The sequence below is a fragment of the Acanthochromis polyacanthus genome, chromosome 12 (genome assembly GCF_021347895.1).
Source record: "Acanthochromis polyacanthus isolate Apoly-LR-REF ecotype Palm Island chromosome 12, KAUST_Apoly_ChrSc, whole genome shotgun sequence".
Classification (NCBI taxonomy): Eukaryota; Metazoa; Chordata; class Actinopteri; family Pomacentridae; genus Acanthochromis; species Acanthochromis polyacanthus.
Window position 1 is genome coordinate 19627530 of NC_067124.1, and position 21383 is coordinate 19648912.

Below are 21383 nucleotides of genomic sequence, written 5' to 3' on the forward strand. Positions count from 1 at the left end.
ATACCTTTGTGGCTGACTTGGAGCAAATCCCTGCAGCCAGGTTCTAAAATCCTGCAGAAAGCCTCCCCAGAAGAATGGTAGCCCATTAAGCAACACTTCACTCTTTTTCAACAACGTAGTAAATTTACTGATCATGGTTAGTGCTTCGTAGCCTGTGAAAATACTTAATAATGTCCTCTGTCACTTTAGTTTTGGTAAAAACCAGATAATGTCATCGCGATTCTACTTGGGTTGCCTCAGCTTCAGATTGGAGCATTGGATTTACAAGCGAGAGCATGCATTATAAACTGAAAGACTGGCTTTAAAAGGCGTGATGGAGAATGTAGAATCAGGTGATTCTGGAATTATGTACATACTAATGAATCCCTCAACTTCTTGAATGCAAATGCACAAATGCAGAATTATGATGGGAAGGCTGTGTGTGTGTTTGTGTGTGCATATAGCACCAGTTGTAGCACTTGTTTCTTGTATTGTTTGTTACATATGTGACATGCATTGATGTGAATGCTTTAGTGGTTCAGATTCTACATTTTCATCATACTTCTAGTCCTTTATGTTGTCGTTGTTTCCTCTTAATGTGTATCCCTGTATTTCTGTATTTTATCTTTTACTGCGCAGCACATTGAGTTTGCCACATGGTTATGGAACGACATGTTTAATAACCAATTAAGGACATAATGTTCAGATGAAGGTATATTTTGTTTTGGGGTAAAATTTTCTTAAGTCACAAAGAGAGAAACACTCAGATTTGGTCAGCTGCACTCCTCTGCCAGCCATAGCCAAACATTTATCTTCCAGAGCCACACTCTCAAAAGACTCTCAGGAATCTTTTTAAATGCAGTTATCCGCAGCCCTTGGGATCACACGTTGTATAAGACTGTACAGGTGTTCAGGTGAGAATATCTTCAGTGTGTAATATATCAGCACAGTATATCAGAAGTAGGTGCCTTTCAGAACTGAAACCAACCAGCAGCCCAAAGCTGCTTCTGCGACTCCCTGTCGGTCCCGCAGAGTGAGAATTCCTGCTGTGAAGTGCCACTTCTTCCCACATCTCTCCTTTTTCCTTTGCACCCATCTCTCTTTCCCTCTTTCTATTCGCTCCTTTTTCTTCATTCTGCCTTTCTTTCTACCTGTATTTTTAACTTCTTCTCTCTCTACATCTATCACTCTCTTTATCTGTCTCCTTGCTCTTTGTGTCTGTATTGATTTTGTGGCAGTGCACGCTCCATGCTTCTCGCCCTTTTTGATAGAGGGAGTGAGATGGAGTCTCAGGCTGCCAAATGAAATCAAAGTCTTTTTTTTTTCCTCCCTCTGTGTTCCTTCGCTCCACTGCAACAAGCGCGAACTCCATTGGCTTTGAACTTGCGTGTGTGAAATGAGCTCTCTGTGCTCTGATTGTCAACCCATCTCTGTGCCCTCTCTTTTGTTCTTTGCTCCTCATCCCTTCTTTTTCTCACCTCCCAAATTCACTATAGTTTGATGCTTTTTTTGTGTGTGTGATTGTCAAAAAATAACATCATTCCAGCAGCGGCTTTTCCACACGTGTGTTTATTTTTTCATGGTGTCTCCTCTGTCTTGCATGTTTGCATACTTAAATAATCACTCTTTTTCATGACATTGCAGTGAAGAACAATATTATCAGATTATTAAATCAACCTAACAAATCAGTTTTGTGTGTCACACTGTTAGTAATTACAAACAAGAATAATGAGAGTATTAAGTCAGTGAAAACTGTTGCTATGGATGTGGTTCATCCATCCTTCCTGCTAATCTGGGTCATCTTCACTGTTGCAGTACAGTAGGCAAAGCAGCCTACATTCCTTTTTCTTTCTCAACTTCTTCCACACACCTAGGGATCCTGAGGTGCTTTCAGGCCAGCTGGGAGACTGACTGACGACATGACACAATTACACACAGCACTTACATCAATGGTGTGTCCCTCCCCAAGGAAAATTTGGATGTTTTTGTTCTCTGTTAATCAGACAGGTTGGAAGGAGAATCTGGGCTCTGTTTATGCTGTGGTGGGCCGGACTATTTTTTTGCGATGCAACACACCCATCTCATTAAAGTAAATGACAAAATTATGCTGTGGCACAGAACAACACATCCACTGAATTCAGATGCTGTAAATTCAATCTGGTGTGATGAACGGACATCAGTGGACATTTTCAGCTGCGCAAGGTGATTAAATAGCGAGTTTACAAAGGCAGGTTAATGTGTTACACTGGGATATGGGACAGTATGAATTTGTCTTACCTGGGAATGACAACATGCATTTTATTACAAGATGATATAGATACTTTTACACTATTTTGTTGGCCTTTTTTATGTGTCGCAAAATGGTGCTTGATTTCTGATGTGAAATTTGCATTAGTCATTGTGCTGCTATGGAGTCTTTGTTCAACGTTTGTAAAGAAAATGTAAGCATATCAATATTTTCGACAAGAAAAATTATTATTCACTATAGCACTTAGAAACAAAGAAAAACATCTACTTCTCCCACTTAGCAACTCTGCAGCATGGTTACTGACATCACTGTATTTTGGTTACATCAGTAATAAAATAGTCACTCTCCTTTTTCATTTAATTTTGCGGACAGCTTTTGCGACACTTTTACGAGATCTCCACACTGCTCCCTCCACAGTCCTGTGCATCCTTCATACATATCTGAACTAGCTGTGTGCCACTTAACTAAATATACTGTTCCTCCTATGTTAAGCTGTGATGTAAAGGTTTAGGACCTGTGTGAAATACTTGGTTTTATGGCTGATGAAAACCAAAGCACTCAATAACAAAAATTATATATATTTTTAAATTCACTTTGGCATTCGAAACTCCTCCTCAATTATTAATGATTTCCTTCCTGGAACCATTCTTGTGTGTAAATGTTTGGTTAATATTTATAAAGATGTTATGATATTTCATTCCAATTCTCCAAACTGTGCCACACAGCCCACAGTAAAATCCTGTTAATTTCATAATGTGTAGCCATATGGGCGATCCAGAGCTCTGAGGTTACTGTGATTTAACCATAAAGTGCTGCTCATATTATATCTTCCAGAATGTCATGCAGATCTCAATTCTCAGTAATATCAAAATGTCCTTCGAATGATGAAATGGAGTGAATACCTCTTGCTGCCACTTCTGCGTACAGAAGTATCCACTACAGCATAAATTATAAAAGTATACATATAACAACACCTGTAACAATGCAAGCAGTGGTGAACAGTAGCTAGATACATTTACTCAATTACTGTATTAAGTACAATTTCTTTGAGGTACTTGTAATAATTTGCTTGTGTATTTTTTATTTTAGCCTATTTTATACTTCTATGTCTTTACGTTTCCGTTCTTTTCCACAGCTCTTATGTGACCACTTCAGGTACTTTAGTTACGTTTTTAAAGATTAAGCAACAAGTTGAAAACCTTTCTGGCTCCTGACAGCTTACAAACAGTTGTGACACTAAAGATGTGAGTTTTTAACAGCTCCATCAAATAGGGATTTTTCTACATAAGCTTCTCACATGACTGCTTTAGTGGATGGTTACTAGATTTCAATTTTTGGTTCTTTAAAAACAAGAGAAGTCAGAGACGCACTAAGCACTGAAGGATGATTACTATGACATGGACAACAGAGAAAGTTTGGCTGATCCACACAAACTGAAAACACAATTATACCTCTTATTTCTTCTTTCCTCTACCATTATTCACCTCAGATGTATCTGCTGCCCCTATATACATACAGTTATATAACTATATAAAGTAGCTCGATTTTGGTCCAGCTCCAAACAAGGTCCTTTAATGTAACCTACTGCTGGTCTCCTCTGTCTTCTCTTGCCCCCCTCTCCTTTCTTGCAGGGCGATGGCCTGCAGCTGGAGTATGAGATGAAACTGACCAATGGCCAGTCTTTCTGGACGCAACATTTCTCTGCGGATGAGTTCGGTAAGAGTGATTAGACAGAAAGATAGAGATTACAGGATGAATCGCTGATGGCACAAGCCAACACCACTTAGCACGGCCAATAAAGCACACTGAACTGAACAAATTACAATAATGAAGGGACGGCTGAATAAATTAATGATGATAGATGAACTGAGAGGAAAGCATGAAAAGAGCAGGCCTGCATATCTTCTAAATGAATTATTCCTACATCTCTAATGTTCCCCCTCTCCTCCACACTCTTCTTCTACTGAAACTCCCTATTTCTTTTTCTGGACTAATCCAGTATCCTCATCAAGTGTGTGCCTATGTTGAGTTTTCATGCGTTGCTATTTTTATGCACTCCTATTGTCACTTCTTGTCTTCATCTTGACATTTTGTCAACCTCATTGATTCTTTTACTTTTCTTTGCTGGTCAGTCCACTGCTGTCTCCATATTCCTCAGTTTTTCCATCTTTTCTTTACTCCTCAATTATTTTTTTCCCTTTAGCACACCTCTTGATGTCGTCTTTCTCCCCTCCTTGTTCATAGGAATCTTGGAGACAGACATTACGTTCCTGGTCATCTTCTCCATGGTGTTCCTCCTCTCGTGCTACTTTGCCTGTAAGTACTGTCTTTCTTTCTTACTCTTATCGCTCTTTTTTCCTCTTCAAGACGATTTATTCTGACTTTCAAAGCCTACAGCAATCATTAAGTGCCCTTTACTTCAGATCTATTATAAAATCTACATGTTTTCTTGATGGGATCTGAGTAAGTTCTCATGTTTCTTGAAATAAGTAAAGGTGGGGCATGTGCCTATTTTCTCCCTGGGCTTAGAGTGTGTCTGAACAGCGTACATGCAACACAGAAGCAGGAGTGTGAAGATGATGAGAGTGGGGCTTGGTTTTTATGTAAATGGTTAAATGGAGAAAGTAGCGGTAGCTTGAAGGTTACTGAAGCGAGATTGTCACATGAAGGTCACAGCTGAAATAACCCCGAAGCAGTGGAGAACAGTAGCTCCAAGGAAAGAATAAAAAATTATAGGAGCCTTGGTGGAGCCAGTATTTATTTTGGTGTAGCTTTTCCCTCTAATCCATTTATTGATCTAGGGACTCCATGAAACAGTCATGAGATTGTGGATGAAGGATCAAATCTCACGAGCAGTTGCCATGGAAGTGAAGATGATTCAATTTCCATTTTTTCTAAGCTCCTGTCCATGTGGTAGAAATGCTGCTAACTGAACTATGATGAGATTGTTTTATCCTTTATTTAATTAAATAATAAATGAACTCTAGAGTGGTCATCCAGTTGTTTTGTAGGGAAATGTCTGCAAAAATAGCTCACCTACTTAGGCGAGTTTATAGAGCACTGATTGGATTTCTTGGATTTTGCTGAAACCAAGATTGAAGACCGTGAATGACCTGGTGTGTGTGTTTTGGTTTTTTTTTCTGCCAGCCTTATGTGGTAGTTTATTGATATGAAAGTTTGAGTTTTATTTAGTTTTATTTGCTCAAATTTTGAAGGATATAAAGTTACATATGAAAGTGTTGTGCAAAGAGAGAAAAAAGTATCAAGTCAAGGTTTTGAAAATAACTTTTTTAGAGATTATAAATGCTGAAGTAAATAGAAGCAGAAGCATCCTATTTTTGGAAGATATGTTCCTTTTAATAGTCATCATTAGAGTACCTTTGACAAAGTTAAAGGAGGATCCAGCAGTATTTGACTGGCCAAGACTGTGGCTATAAAGCGCAGCCATGAGTGTGTGTGTGAACATTTATGACCCTTCCTCCCTCAATGAATCCCCCCTTCAGGCCACTGCTGTTTTCCGGAGTGTTGTGGTAGTAAAACAGCCTGGTTAAATACGCATTAAGAATATTTCCTCTCAGATTAGGTAGAGAAAATAGAGAAGATGTATCAGGCCTCATCTAGATCTGGGCATCATAAGATGGATGCATACTAATGATCGCTCTCCCCATTTATCTGGCCCGTTTGTTCTTGTGTTTTCTTCTCTCACTCTCCTTCGCCATCTGTTAGCATATCTCCATCCTTTTTATCTCTATCTCCCCAGCACACACACATGCGCACACCTCTGTCACCTCTATCTCATTCTTGTTTTTTTCCCCCCACAGACAATCTGAAGGGAAGACAGCTTCTTCACACAACCTACAAAATGTTTATGACGGCGGCAGGTGTGGAGGGTGAGAGCTTCGGTCTTGAACAGACGCACACACATTATAAGGCACACATTGTCATAACACACACACACACACACACACACACACACACACACACACACACACATACACACTCAAACTGACAAAGAGCCTCTCGCATGGCTGCAGCATCTCATACCTTAATCCCCACTTCAAGAGTGGAGATATGATCGCCCTTATTAGCCTCTGAATGGGAACTATCGCAAACAGTCGTGCTGTGCTACAGTGTTCAGTGGAGCATACTGTTACTGATGAACACTCCCCCCACCACACACACACACACACACACACACACACACACACACACACACTCGTCTCATCCTTTCCTCTCGCTCTTTCTTCTATCCCCTTATCTCACTTTCTTCTTCCTCGCTTGCTTGTCCCCTCTCTGAATCTCTTCTCAATTCTCCTGCCACCCCTAACTTCTCATTCACTCTCTCCTCCCTCTTCTTTCAAGCCCTTTGCTCCTTTTATGATTTTTTTTTTTCTGGCTCGCTTTTCTTTCCCCCCCATTTCTCTCCCCTTCTCCTCCCCCTGGCCTTCCTCTTCCCTCATTATCATCTCTTGCTATCTTCTGTTCTATGTGTATTCTTCCCTGCCCCACCTCTTTCTCCTCTGCATTTTCTCCTCTCCCCTAACACCTGCTCACCTATTTCTCCCCCCCTCCCCTCTTTCATTCCTTCCCTTATTTTCCCATTTCTCCCCTCTCTGCTTCTTTTCCACTTGGCAGTGCTCAGCCTGTTGTTCCATTGTGTCTACTGGGGCCTGTATGCTAGAGATGGAGTTGGCAATGGCAGCTTGAAAATACTTGGTGAGTTCTTTTCGTGCATCGGCCACTGACTGAATAACTGACACTACCTCTGCACTGGAAAATCACTCACTGCCTGAGCAGAATGAATGAGTGGACAATGATGGATGTGTGCGGCTCAGGAAATGTAATGGCTGGTTTTGATGGGCATGGGGGCAGGATCATGCATGATTTTATATGACTGTGTGTGTGCAATATGTGTGTGGTGACCTGATTTTATCATTCCCCTCTGATATTACACTTTTGGAAACCATAACCTAATTACCCTTCTGTCTCCTCTTTCTCATTTTCTGTCTCTCCACCTCTCTGTCCTTCTCCAGGGAAATTACTGTTCTCCGTCAGTTTCTTGGTGTTCCTTCTGATGCTCATATTGTTGGGCAAAGGTTTCACTGTCACCAGGTGGGGAGGGGTTGCACTTTTGTGTGTGTGTGGGTGTATACATATGTTTTGGGGGTTTTTCCGCCCTACGTGTGTCTGCCACGGGTGTGTTTATGCTGTCACAGACGTCTCGCTGTGACAGTCATAGCACGATCTCATGACATGACAATGCAAGGTGTCATTAAAAAAGTCAGTTAGAATGCTGGTACTGATAGCATGAACACCTGATGTGTCCAGGGGGATGTGACGGATGAATGCTGCTCTGATGTGAACGCTGTGTTGTTTTTGTGTCTGATCTGAGTCGAAAGAATACCTTTGCCCCACAAAGCCAGATCTTTTTGGTTCACTCACTGGTTTTTTTGGCAGTGCCCACTAGTGGACATTTGCTTGGGTCAGGCAGTTCGACTGCACAAAAGATTATCATGAACGTTCCTCTTCACTTGAACATTACCATGTTTCACTCAAATCGACAAATGCCCTACTTGCCTGTCAGTTTTTTAGCTGCAGTGTCAGACTCCTGTTATCAAACTGGAAACACATTCCTGATATTTTTTTACATTGTTGTATGAGAAAGGATTCATAAGGTTAGTTACACAATTGGGGTTTTCTTAAACATCAAAACACGTTGTTTAAAAGGTGTTTCACAAGGCCTTGAGATTTGATTCATGATGAATCATCGTCTAAGCCATTTTTCATAGTTTGAAGGTTGGTTCCTGCTTGACTTGAATTCACTTGTTTTTATATTTTTTCAAACTTAAGTCTGAATGTAGCAAAAACTGGTCTTGTGAGATTTTTAAGCTAGCTTTCTTGACTCTAGGTTATATTCTCCTGATTGTTCAGAGGATTCTGTGATGTCTAGATTTATTTAATCATCTTTAAACTCCAGTGAATATATTCAAAACTGCATCACTCTCAGGCTAAAAACATGGCTGTTTATCTGCAGTATCTGATCAGATGACAGTTGGAAGCTTAATACCCAACCACTTTGATATGGGTTTTTTTTGCCGTGGTGATGAATTAGTCTGTGAAAAATGATGTTTAAAATGCAGATGAAGGCATAATGGTACTATTTGTTGACTGCTCCAGATAAAGACGAAATAATTTCTGCTTTTGCTCTGTCCATGAGCCTGCAGCCATTTTAGATTTATAAATAGCAGAGCTGAGCACACCAGTTATTTTTTTTTTTTGTGCTGTTTAGTGTTCAGTAGCTGCTTTTAGATTAAGCTGCTTCAGTGTAAAGAACTAAATGCATGATTTTGTTTGTGCTTCCACGTGCAGCTGTACCCTTCCTTTTCACTTGTGTATATCCAAGTGTGTCTTTCTACTTTTTTCTTGTCTTTCTTCCACTTGTGTGCAACCTCTGACCCTCTTGGTTTATCCCTGTGTGTCAGGGCGAGGATCAGTCACAGTGGGTCTGTTAAACTGAGCATCTACATGACAGTCTACACAATCACCTATGTCATCCTCTTCATCTACGAGGCCGAGGTATAGTATACGCCCACACTCCACAGTAGTTAACCAGTGTATTTTTAGCCATGGCAGCGGTATGGCATGAAATTTCAGACAGCCATTCATTGTGCCCTAGAAGTGATCACACTGTCTTTTGTGATCCATTAAGTTTTCCACGACCGCACCCATGACCATAACACTTGTGGTGATGTGTGTGGAGTGAAATAACTCAACAACTATTGGGTGAACTGCTGTGAAATTTGGAAGACCGCTTATGAATTGTAACAAGTCAAATCTTCTGACTGTTCATCTAGCACCACCATCAGGGGAAATTTTTCCATTTTTCCAATACTCCAGTCTGCAGCCTTACAATGGCGCTAGCATGACTGTAAACTCTTAGACTTGTTTGCCTGGTGGGAGAGCGTCCATTTTGACAATAGACAACTGTCTATATGAGACATTCACTTCACAATCATATGAACCAAAGAGCCGCAAGCCTTTCCACTTCTGAAGTTGTAAATGGCTTGATAAATAATCTAAAAAATAACTAATTGTCAAAATTGTTGTCAGTTAATATTCAACCATTCCAGCACTAGCGAAAACATTGAAAATGCTACTTTGACAGTAGTTTTGATCATTATTGAATTCCAAGCATTTGCTGGTTTCAGCTCGTCAAATATGAAAGTGTACTGCTTTTCTGTCTTCTACTGTTTAATGTGAAAAATTCAAATGCCCTAGTTTTTAATAGACTGAATAGTTGATTTGAAGACATCACCCTGAGCTCTGAAAAACAGTGATAGGCTCTTTTCAGTATTTTAGGCTATTTTATAGCCAAAGATTAATCAATTAGTTGAGGGAAATATTTGACAGAATAATCAGAAGTGAAAATAATCTTCAGTGCCATCCCTAATTTCAGACTGATGAAATCACTTGTGCAGTAGTCACTAATGATCTCCTGCACTTCAGATACTGGTAGAAATGTGCACAAATCTTGCATCCTGACAGGAACAACCAGGCAACTCCTAACTGCAAACTCAACTGAAGACATTTATTGAAATTACTTCTGTACCTGAGACAAGAAAGATTGCATCAAGGATCTTTAAAGCTTTCCTGGGACAGAAAAGCTAATTTTACTAATTAGTGATATCTGCACTCTTATTATTCATACTGCCTTTCTATGTTCTGTATCTGAAGACACGAACAGTTTTCATTAGCAATGATGTTTAGCATATGATCTCATGAATTAATGACACTCTCAGGAGTGTTAGTTACATACATCTCTGCACAGCCCAAAGCCTTCAGGACAGTCAGATGTATAGATGGTATATATATGTATTTAGGGACCATGGATTAGAGTCTTTGAATACAGTGTGGTAATGACCCAGTGGGAACAGTGCAGCAGAAGTATCTTGGCTATATTTAACAGTGGAGCCTATAGCCATGTCTCACACCACAATATGTGGATCTGAAGCAGTATAATTTATCTGCTGCCTGCCCTCTTACATGGGCCCTGCTATTAAAGAGCTTAAAACTCAGGGGAGCTCCTGCTAAAAATAAGCTAAACTAGGTTACAATTGCCACTGAAATGAAGACTTGAAGACTGCTCCTGGTACTGAGCCTGCAGTTGGTAATCTGTCGAGCTCTGGATGGCTGGTTGGATGCCAAGAAGCTCTACACCAAGTCGTTAGACCTATCCATTATGTAGAAGGAGTAACCCTGTACGGCTCATGCTATACACTCACTGGACTGTGAAATGCAATCTCGTGTCCACAGAAGCACGCACATGGGCCAGTTCCACACCCACAAAGTTGCACTCACACACACATACACCACAAGTGTCAATATCAAAGGCTCAAACAGAATGCTATGAGCTGAGCTTTGGTTGGGTCAGTGAAGTGGATCACTGACCCATCAGCAGTCCATCTTAACAATTAGAGCACAGGCTACAACATGAAGCCAGACCAAAAGATATTTCTTCTCTCCACTGTGTAAAAGCTTTTCTTGGTTTTATGTGTGTGTGTTCATTATTGCATGATGTCTCGTGTCCCCGTGCCAGTTCTTTGATCCAGGTGAAGTGCTGTATGCATACGACAGCCCCGCAGGCTACGGACTGATGGGCCTACAGCTGGTTGCTTACGTGTGGTTCTGCTATGCCGTGCTGGTCTCTCTGAAACACTACCCTGAGAAGCAACCCTTTTACGTCCCTTTCTTCACCACATACACACTATGGTGAGAGCTACACATCCCCCCTTCACTCTGCCCTTACTGCAGATAATGGCACCTGAGCTGGAGATTGCAGGGGTAGAAAAATACACATCTCTCTGTTTGAGGTCTCTTCAATTTGAATAATTTATGCAGCTCTGTAAAATGTGCACAAGATAGCTGATGCTTTAGCTGTCTGGGAATGAAAAGTTGTTTATTTTACGCTACCCCTCTACAACATTGCACAACCTCTGTGCTCAACCTGCACTGTAGATAATTGTACTTGAGTGATGATTGCGAGAGGAGAATATCTATTTTTCCTTGCTGGTGTGATCGCTTCCATTACAATAATTTATGTTCCCATATATGTGTGCTAGATAGTCAGTCCCTTGAACTGGAAAGCAGTGTTTCTAATTTACACATCGCTGAGGAAAAAACTCATATGTCTTCTGCTTAGTTTTTCTGTCCTCCACTCACTATCTACAATGAAGGGTAGATTACAAAGACCAATATTATCTGTGTATCTCTCACTCAGTGCAACCATTATCTCCTCCTTCAGTGCTCGCATCTCTCCTCTCCTAATGTCTTTTATTTTTCTGCTCTCTGTGTCCTTTCTCTCGCCATCAAACCACAGTCTTTCCTTTCGTTCTGTGTGTTTTCATTGCTATCCTTAACCTTATCTTGCACTTTTCTTCCCCAGGTTTTTTGCGGTGCCTGTCATGGCTCTGATCGCAAACTTTGGGATTCCTCGTTGGGCTCGGGAGAAGATTGTCAACGGCATTCAACTCGGCATCCACCTCTACGCTCACATCGTCTTTCTTGTTCGTACCACACACTCACATTCATGCAGACCCCTGCACTTCTGCATAGTTCACATTATACGAGTCATTATTGCCGCTGTCAGTCATACATTATTCACTATCTTTGAGTCACAATGGCCTCATGCTGATTGTCTCCTCCACACATCATTATCTATCTCTTTCTCACCTTCGACACATTGTTCCTTACTAATGGGCCGTACTGCTCATGCAAATTTCCTTCTATATTCCTGCTCACTGAATGCACTGCACGTCTTACTTCTCACACCTGTACCCTATATGCCCTGACTATGCGTTAGCAGCTACGTACTGTGTATACAGGTCATTGACTGTATACTATAAATGTGTATATATATATATTTTTTTTTTTCCTTTTGTCTTCTCTTAGGTTATTACACGACCTTCAGCAGCCAATAAGAACTTCCCATATCATGTTCGGACATCTCAAATTGGGATCCTACTCTCCAGTCCAATAGGAGGTGAGGGGAAAGAGAGTTTCCCCCATCATGCCTATGGAAATAGTTCCTTTCTAGGAGATTCTCAACCCAACTTTACTGAACTCTTCTCCATTCAATCAGTAAGTTTACATTTAATGTGTGCATATATATATATATATAAAAACATCTTTGATATCCTGTATTACAGTAAATTTGTTGAGAGAGAGAAAACTGAACACAGAAAAGCAAACGAGATTCATTTATGTGAAAACTATGTTAATAATTTTACTGGTTTCTACCTATTAAATCCACCTCATTCATGAATATGTGATGTTAGCAAATATAGCAGAAGCAGGTCTCAGGTAAATATGAGCATCGGAGTGAGAGGTAAACTGTAGCACTGTATGTGTTTGTGCGCTGTTCCATGACATTAGAACTCCTGACAGCCTCTGTGCAGGACGAAGCGCCTTGCCACATTGCTGAAACTGGGCAGGAACATAAAAAGCATCAAAACAAGCCCAGTCCACGAAAGGCCCACCCCACAACAGATAGATTCCAAAGAATATCCCAGTGCCAGAAACGACAGGACGACCCCAGATGTCCTCTGTCCTTGTGCTGGTGATGCACAGCTGTTGTGGCAGTAGAATAGGGATGTAGACAATATTAGGCAGGTGGTTTTAATGTTGTGGCTGATTGGTGTGTGTCTGCTTCAGCCTTGCCATCGTGTTGCAGTGCTTGCTATATGTAATTAGATCAGTTCTTAATTGTACCTATTTTGTGGTGCTTTATAAACATGCAGACTCCCCTGTGTCAAACCTGGCTTGAAATTACCTCATGTCTCATCACACAAAGGGGCCTTAATTTAGAAGGCATCAGTATAAGAAAACAATTTGCAGAACAAGAGAATCATGACAAATAGCAATTATTACCAGTCAACATAACTGCACTGCAGCATAGATATTTTACAGAACAATCTAAATCATTACGGAGAAGATGTATGGAGGCGTGGGTGATAACTCGGTTGTTGTTTATCGAATTTCATTGTATGATCTGATTATCGATATACAAACTGAAGAAATTATTGATTCATAGTGAGCTGCAGTTAAAAAATAACAAAAACCAGTTTATCAAGTGTTGGTTTGATACATAGCAAAGATTTATTCTCATAACAGCAGTGCACAGCTGTGGAGCACGGTAAATTGCTTTGAAATGCATTTGTTTATTGACTGGGTTTATTTATTTTTCTTCAGAAAATGATTCGTCAAATATTTTCATAATTAGCTGGTCAACTATAGTGTGTAAAGCGTCAAGTAATTAAACCTGGAGGTCAGGAAACCCAGTACATAAGTAATTTACCCCAGCCTTGGTACAATGCGAGGAATGGTGTGGTGTAACTGACACAGTGTCTGCAAGGTCTCACTTTCTGACCGGGGCGACACTTTGTAACCTAAATCTAGACGATCAGGCCAGGTCAGAAGTGTGAAAATCTCATGTTCTTCCTTCCAGGATCCAGTAAAGACAGTGGAGGAGATGGTAGCTCGTAAAGGACCAGATGTGCCGAGGAACAGCGAACAGAAGATTATCACCACTGCCGCTGACTTAACCTCCATATTGCCCCCACCTCCACCGCCGATACCCCCGCGCCCGGCCGCCCGTTCACCCCCACTGCCACCTCGGCTCCCCTCCTTCACCGAGTATTTTAGCATGCAGAGCGGAGGAGGAGCGGGGGTCGGAACGAAGGCATGAAATAGAAAGTCAGGACAGCGGGAGATGGGAGGAAGGCACGAAGGCAATGGACAGAATGACAATACAAAGTAAAGAAATAGTCTGAGTGGAATTTAAGGTGTTACTGCGTAAAGACAAAAGGGTCAGCCGAAACATAAAAGTTTGGAAGGACGTGAAGAAGTGAATCCCTAAGCGGTCCCTTTTCACCTGTGAATGGAAATGACCAGAATGGAGCAGTGAGGGGAAATGGCTGAGACACAAGTGCTGGGCTTGTTAAAGAATAAAGAAGCAATAAATATTTGATGCTGACCAGTAAAAGGCACACAGGGAGAAAGATGACAAAGTGGATGTAGCCAGAGCAATAGAATGATAGCTGTGCACAATGTGGAAATGAACAAAACTCCTGAAATACTTTTCATTCAAAAATTCATGAGGCATTGATGGCGTGCCTGGAAAAGTTTGTAAATAGCTAAAATCGGTGAGAGCTACCACTCTATAGAGTTTTCTTTCAAAAAAAGGAAATTTATTTTCATGTTTTTTTCCACATCATTAAATTCCAGTTGGTGCTGTGACCATAGCAAACTCTCATGCCATTACATGTATTAAATTTATGTAAAAAAAAAAACAAAAAAAAAACAATGGGGGGGAAAAAGAAAAAAAGTATTTTTTTTTTTTAATGTTTGACACATTTTGATAAAGCATAGATATATTTACCCTATATGGAGTCTGTTGGGTTCATTTATATTCTTATATGCCTTCATTGCAGCTGGTTATTCTGGATTGATATGCTGATGTGTAACTGTAAAATGTCACGTTTACTGTGGGCACTTCTAGGTACAGTACTTGTAAAACACGCATGTTTGTATTGTATTCCCCGTTCAAAAAGCTGATATATGTACTCCACATGACCATGCAATATTTGCTTATTGTGTGTATTGAAATCTATACTTTTGTAAATACATACAATAGGCTTCAGTATATTTTTGATTGGATCAATTCTGATGATTGTTATTCCAATCAAAACCGTCTTGCGCTGTCTGAAACACACTATAAAGCCAATGTTATATCGGTTTTGTTCATTTTTCACCGGGGTGCAGAATATGCCTGCTCAAACATGTCATACCTGTGTATGTAGACGTTGGTGAATGTACTGATGCAATACAGCACAAGGACAGGGGTCATTTTCAAGTGACTGGATTCCTGTAGTACACCTTTGTCGACTTTGATTTGATCTTTTTTGGCGTCTATCTACAATACATCTATTATTTTAGAGCAGGGGTTGCCTTTTTTTTAATATATACAAGTAACCTAATTCTCACATTTGTCTTGTACCTTAAATATTAATACTCTATTTGTTGGTTTTTCGTACCTGAATGTTTATACAGTGCGAAAAGCCAAACAAATATTACTAGTTTTGTATCCCCTAATACTGAGCAATGCCGAAAAAAAAAAAAAAAAAAAAAAAAAAAAGCCTTGTGGATGAACAGTTATACATTTTGTCTGTCCTGCATGGAGCACTTTAATGTTCCTGGTCTTAGTCTGTTTATTCGTGATGATGTCACCTTATAAGACTGCTTTTAAACTTGTATTCACACCTCATCCAGTAGTATTCCAAAAGCATTACACCTGTAAATACGGCCTGATTGTCTGGACACGTTAGGGAACGTATCATGCTTGGCCAGCGTAATTCAACACCGAATCACAGATGCTGATGAGAATAATGCAAGAGTGACATTAAAACTGAGTTTACCACCAGCTTTGTGCAGTTCACAAACTGTCAAAAGTAGTTCGAGTACACTGAGTAATTCAGTGGTTTTATCTTTCATTTATATCTGGATTTTAAATAAACTAGCTGTACTGGGCTGACGGTCCACAGATTTATCAATGGCAAATTTTGCTGTCATGGAGTACTTTAGGTGATGTTAGGACTGTGGTGTGTAACTTGTAAGAGTGTAGTCAGAGGTGTAACGTAGTCTGTGAAACTGAATGATACTTGAACTAGAGTACTAGTTGTTCTTTCTGATTATGTGTCTGGTTTGTTTTGGCATGTCTGCCATTTCGTCTGTTGTTGCCTGTTGTTACGGTTGCCATGAACTGACTGAAGACACTGGGGGACTCGGTAGGCTGATACTGTATCGCTACTTCACCCTTGTGTTCATTGACATTTAATTATAGGAATGACACACAGACTTGGGGGGGGGGGGGGGGGGGGGGGAGAACTTGAAGATAAGAGATTATGTATGCATGAGAGAAAACAGCACAGCTTTTAGGCTCCTCAGAGCGATCTGGTTAAGAGCACATCACTAAAGCACCGTTCAAATGCATTTTAATGGTGTCAAATAAGAATTCTAAACATGCTGTACATATACACTTTTTGCCAAATAATAAAAATATGGTTTTATTAGAGGCCTTGTCGGGCTGTGTGTGTTATTTGGCTCCTGTGGTAATAAGCCGGTGTTGTGATCCAGTTAGGAGAAGGGCATGTGTCCAAAGCAGTAAGTCATATTTAGAATCTGTTCTCATTACAAGAGTCCATTAAAGTAAAACACCACAGGGACAGACTGTCGCCTGGTCACAATCTGATGGAGGCTAGGCTAATTGTTTCACAGTCACTGCCAACACACCCCGGTCTGCAAATCCTAAACTGCAGAGACAAACTGTGTTAGTCAAAATTTCTAAGACAAGTTAAAATGTTCTACATTGTTTGGTAAAAAATATTTAAAAAATGTGATGTTCAGTCCCATTAATATTGATGTTTGTATTGAATTTGATGTAAACTGCACCAATAGTTGAAATTTATTTTTGTTTTTGGCTCCTTCAGTATGTTGGTTATCTGTCCACCAGGATGACAAAATGAAAAGCACCCTGTACATTACAGCGCAGGATAATAAACCTTTTTAACGGTGGGAGGCACAGCTGTGATTAATAACATTTACAACCTGCCTAGGCCCTCATTAGAGACTTAAAAGTCAGGATTTCTTGGCCTCTGCTGCTGCAATTCTGACTATTCATAAGAGACATTTGTTCCCTTTATGTGCTGCTGTATTAGTCAAACCAGCTGCGGTCAACAGGGCAAACCTTGACAAATATCCAAGGTAATTAAGTGAATCTATTACGTATCTTCAGAAATAAGATTTATTAATACAGTCAGAGAGAAATGCTGTTATACAGAACTGCTTTTGGCTTCAGTTGACACTAAATGTACCAGTCTCTTTAAGCCACAATCTTCAGCAACTGCAAATGACTCCTATTAGAGGCATTTATCCAACACCATGGTGGTATTCATTACAGTTTTGCACCTAACTGTTGCGCCCGCTCTTCTCTGTAGCCTTTGAGCAGCTGATTGATGAGAGTCAGTTCATTTTCTTTTTTTGCAGGATAAAGAGGGGGAAAGGGATTTCCTTTGTACTCCAACACGGCCATCTTAGCTCTATCTAGGTTCTGTCTGTTGGGGAGGCGTGCCATCCGAGTATATCCATGGGACTGGGTCTCAAACCGTGGAGCGAGAACCTTGAAGAGCTTCGGCACCAGATCCTTTTCCTGAAAAGAAGAAGCAGACTCAAACTTAGCTTCACATCAGCTGTTTTACATTCCGAGCAGCACAGCTTGTAACTTCACAAAGCTGAGAAGAGTTGCAGACACGTACCGTGAGCCAAAAACTGGCCATTTTCATTGCCTTTTCATCATTGTCTCCCTTTTTGGCATAGTCAACCAGCTGGAGGGGAAAAAAAAAAAACAACAAAAGTCTCAACAATTGTAAGAGGAAGAAAGAGAATTTTAAATCAGAGTATGCTGCATGTTAGGCTATTTCCATGTAAAAATAATGAGCGCAAATACCGAAAGTCATTATGAACATTTTTGGACAGAGCAAATCCAAATAGTCATATGGTGTAGCAGCTGTCAGTCTAGGTTATGGGAACCTAAAGCATCCTGGAGGAGGTCTCATGGGATCTGCTGCAGAAACATTTCAACGGCAATCATGACGCATTTGCGCCGTGCAACATTTATAGGAAGGTCCTAACTAGTCACAAATACGGCCATGCTGGTTTACACACAAACACATCACAGCAATATGCACATATATAATGCTGCATCACCTATCAGATAAACAGCAATATTTTGTTTCAATAGTTGAATGGAGATACATAATTACATGATTTACTCATTAAAGCAATATTTTACAAGGAAAAGTATAACTAAGATTGAAAAGACACAGTAAACTCACTATTTAGCCACTCCAATTTCTAAATTTGTGATAGTTTCATAGTTTCCACATGACCTCAACAAACACCTCTGGGCTGAAATGGAATGCTGACTATAAGAGAGTAAATCCAAAAACTTCTTAGAGCATAACAGGCTTCAAAAGCGGCTACTGCCACAGACTTGTAAAGTGATGTTCAGTCCACTACTTTTACCCACATTATTATCTTGAAGACAAAGTTTAGATTATAGAAGAATTGCAGGCCAGAAGTTGAAATTAAACTGTGAAATGTGTCACATATAAAAAGGTAGCTGTGTGCACATCTTGTTTAAATATTTAGGCCAGAAGCAGGATAATAGATTAAAGAACATTTGACCGAGTAATCAACATAGAGGCAAATGACCAACGTAGTGAGGGAAAAGACCTAATTAGACACAAAAGTAAGTACATTATACTCTCAAAAAAATATGTACATGACTTACTGTACAATACAGTTTGTGATACGGCCATGTTGTGCTGTACCCCTCTTGTTATTGTACCTCTGTTAGTTATTTCTTTGTATTTCAGAGCTGCAGGATTCATCGATTGCTTGTAAACTAATAAATTAAACACCCATTATTTTGATAATCTATTCATCAGTTTGTATGTTTTAATCAAAATTCTCTGATTCTAACAACTTAAATCTGAATATTTCTGGATTACTTTACTCCTGTATGAGAACGTCACCCTTGGCTTTGGGACACACTGGTCGAAACATTTTGCAAAATTTTCTGTAATTTTTTTACGGATGAAACAACTAATCAATTAATCGAAAAAATAATGGGCAGATTATTTTCCAAATGATAACTATTTGCAGCCTTAAACATCATACATCATTTTGAGATTTAAAATAACAAATTGTAATACTTGTGACTGTTGCTAATGATAAAGACTTTTTGTAAATAGTTGAGAATGTTTGCTACGGCCACAGATATCCGTGTGCCGGGTGGTTTCTGGGTGGTTTTCTGTTGGGCCTTTGTGTGTCAGAGATTACATGTGTGGGTTCAGCTGTGGCTGTTTTCAGAGTCTTTTCAGAGTCTCTCTGGAACCCCAGCTGCCAGTCATTCCAGCTGATGACACCAGAGTTGACGGCCATGAGGGCAACCTTGTTCTCCCCGCCTCCTGACCATCCTGTTTGGGCCACCCTCCAGCTCCCCTCCACCTCTATCCTACCGGAGGCAGCCAGCACCACACCTGCAGAGTATATACCTGCAGCCATGCTCTTGGTCTGGGCGGCTGGTATCTGTGACCAGTCTGCCCTGGTGTCTCTCTGTGTGTGATAATTTGTTTGTATTTTGATGCATTTCGGTCTGTAGGTACTCTTGGTGAGCGCTACAGACACTTCTGGCTTCTGTTGGCGGCTGCTACTTTGGTGTGGAGTCTGGGGCTCCAGGTAGCAGTCCGCCAACTTAGTGAAGAAGTCACTCTGTGTTTTGAGTCTCCGTGACCTGTGTGGTCAGTGTGTGTGAATGTGAGGCACCAGTTTTGTTTAGTTTGTTGCACTCTTTGTATTAGTTTTTGTCACTGGTGGTGGCTGTTGCTGATGAACTTATTTTTGGCTAGGGAGTGTAGTTACTTTGTTTGTGTTTAGACAGTTTAAAAACACTGTTAGCCTTCATTTGGTTTTATTTTGTTCTTTGATTTAGCAACACTTATCAGTCTTGTGTTCCTTATCACTTTCATGTTACTTTTTGCCACTAAGCAATAAATTCATCTACCTTAACCAATAACGTTCTGGTTTTTGTTGCATCCAGCCAACCCCTAGAGGTTGGATCGTAACAATGTTGTAAAAAGATTTAAGTTAGTGTTGTGCCTGTATGTGTCTGATTCTTTGTGGCCAGTTGTCTGGTGAGGATTTAATTTAAAATAAAAGTTGAGAATTGCATGACTTACAGGACAATTAAGTGCTATAACTGTTTGCTTTTCGTAATATATAACCCATTCTTTAAAAAAAGTAGTCTTTATTATAACATATTTGTATTTATTTTCCATTTTAGAGCTATTACCTGAGGTTTCACAGATTTATATTCTGAATTATGCACTCGTTTTCTTTCATTCTAGAACTCTAAGGACCAAATAGTTGTTAGCTGTCACTGATTCTTTACAGCATTAGGGCTGCTCCTCTACTACAACATGAGCTTTATGAGCAGCTGTGTTAGCTAGCTAGCTAGCCGGCAGCGTCAGCATGTCGTTGTCACCTTTTCGGCGTAGAAGCGGACTTCATCTGCTCGGGCCAGCGTGGTTTCTATCCTCTCGTGTCGGACCAGCCCTGTCAAAATGTTCCGCAGCATGTTGATTCTGGACTCCGGTCCCAGACCCATCCGCCGGGCCATTCGGCCGTGGGAGATCAACATATGCAACGTGAGGCGCATCTTTTCGGATAGATTCGCCTACTGGAGACCGCGACAAACACACGTAAACCCCAAAACCATCAACGTTCAGGCGTACAGTCCACTTAAGCTGCCCTTTATAAAGAAAACAAGACAATTAACTCAATTTTAGCACAACTCCTGAGGTCAGTTATGTCAACGGCAAGCTGCCTGAGTTTGACATTGGCGGTGCATCGTCAAATTTGTCCGACGTGGTGACGGAACAAAGAGGCGATAGTTCCGCTTAAATCTGCAACTCGCGGTCTATGGTGACAGCAAATAATAAAAACACGAGAACCACAGCAAAGAGATTAGGATTCAAGTGGGATTGTGTTTGACTGACATACACAAGTATTTTGTATTTTAAGATAAGATGGTCCTTTATTGCTCCCCACGCCAGGGAAAATTTCCATTGTTACAGCAGCAACATCTTTCAAAGCAGCACTAAATATATGTACAGTAATAATAATCATTATAATAACAATCATATGTACATTATATACAAGAATGAAAGATGAATAAATACAGTATTACTACACTATAAATGACAACAACATAAAGTGGCTTGTGTAATAAATACAACTGTACAAGTGCACGATGCCAGCAGTGCAAAAAAATTGTTGCGCAGATTTGACCATGTATGAGATGATATGATATAGGCCAGTTTATGTCAAAATCAGCCAGTGATGCTGATGTTGCAAAGTATTACAGCAGATGGAATGAATGGCCTGCTATAGTGATGTTATGTTTTGTATTACCAACTTATACAGACCCATTTGTTAACAAATACAATTTTTTCATAATGTTGCTCTGTTTTTATAATAT

At 40.2% G+C, this 21383-nt stretch overlaps 2 protein-coding genes across 2 annotated transcripts in view; one reads left to right on the forward strand and one right to left on the reverse strand.

The window, feature by feature from the left end:
- tmem145 (transmembrane protein 145) overlaps positions 1–16355 on the forward strand; it is a 41208-nt gene extending 24853 nt beyond the window's left edge. The window contains exons 6-15 of the mRNA XM_022198018.2: positions 3859–3943; positions 4472–4543; positions 6049–6117; positions 6863–6943; positions 7261–7339; positions 8710–8803; positions 10824–10996; positions 11670–11790; positions 12176–12364; positions 13731–16355. Coding sequence (XP_022053710.1) covers positions 3859–3943; positions 4472–4543; positions 6049–6117; positions 6863–6943; positions 7261–7339; positions 8710–8803; positions 10824–10996; positions 11670–11790; positions 12176–12364; positions 13731–13970 — 1203 coding nt within the window. The 3' untranslated portion in view covers positions 13971–16355. The remainder of the gene's footprint in view (positions 1–3858; positions 3944–4471; positions 4544–6048; positions 6118–6862; positions 6944–7260; positions 7340–8709; positions 8804–10823; positions 10997–11669; positions 11791–12175; positions 12365–13730) is intronic.
- A 711-nt stretch (positions 16356–17066) lies between these two features.
- On the reverse strand, positions 17067–20775 carry mrpl17 (mitochondrial ribosomal protein L17). Its single transcript, XM_022198019.2, has 3 exons — positions 20388–20775; positions 17596–17664; positions 17067–17489 (listed from the first exon to the last, which is right to left on the reverse strand). The coding sequence occupies exons 1-3, from the start codon at positions 20559–20561 to the stop codon at positions 17235–17237; spliced, it is 498 nt and encodes a 165-aa protein (XP_022053711.1). The 5' UTR covers positions 20562–20775; the 3' UTR covers positions 17067–17234.
- Positions 20776–21383: the final 608 nt, after the last annotated feature.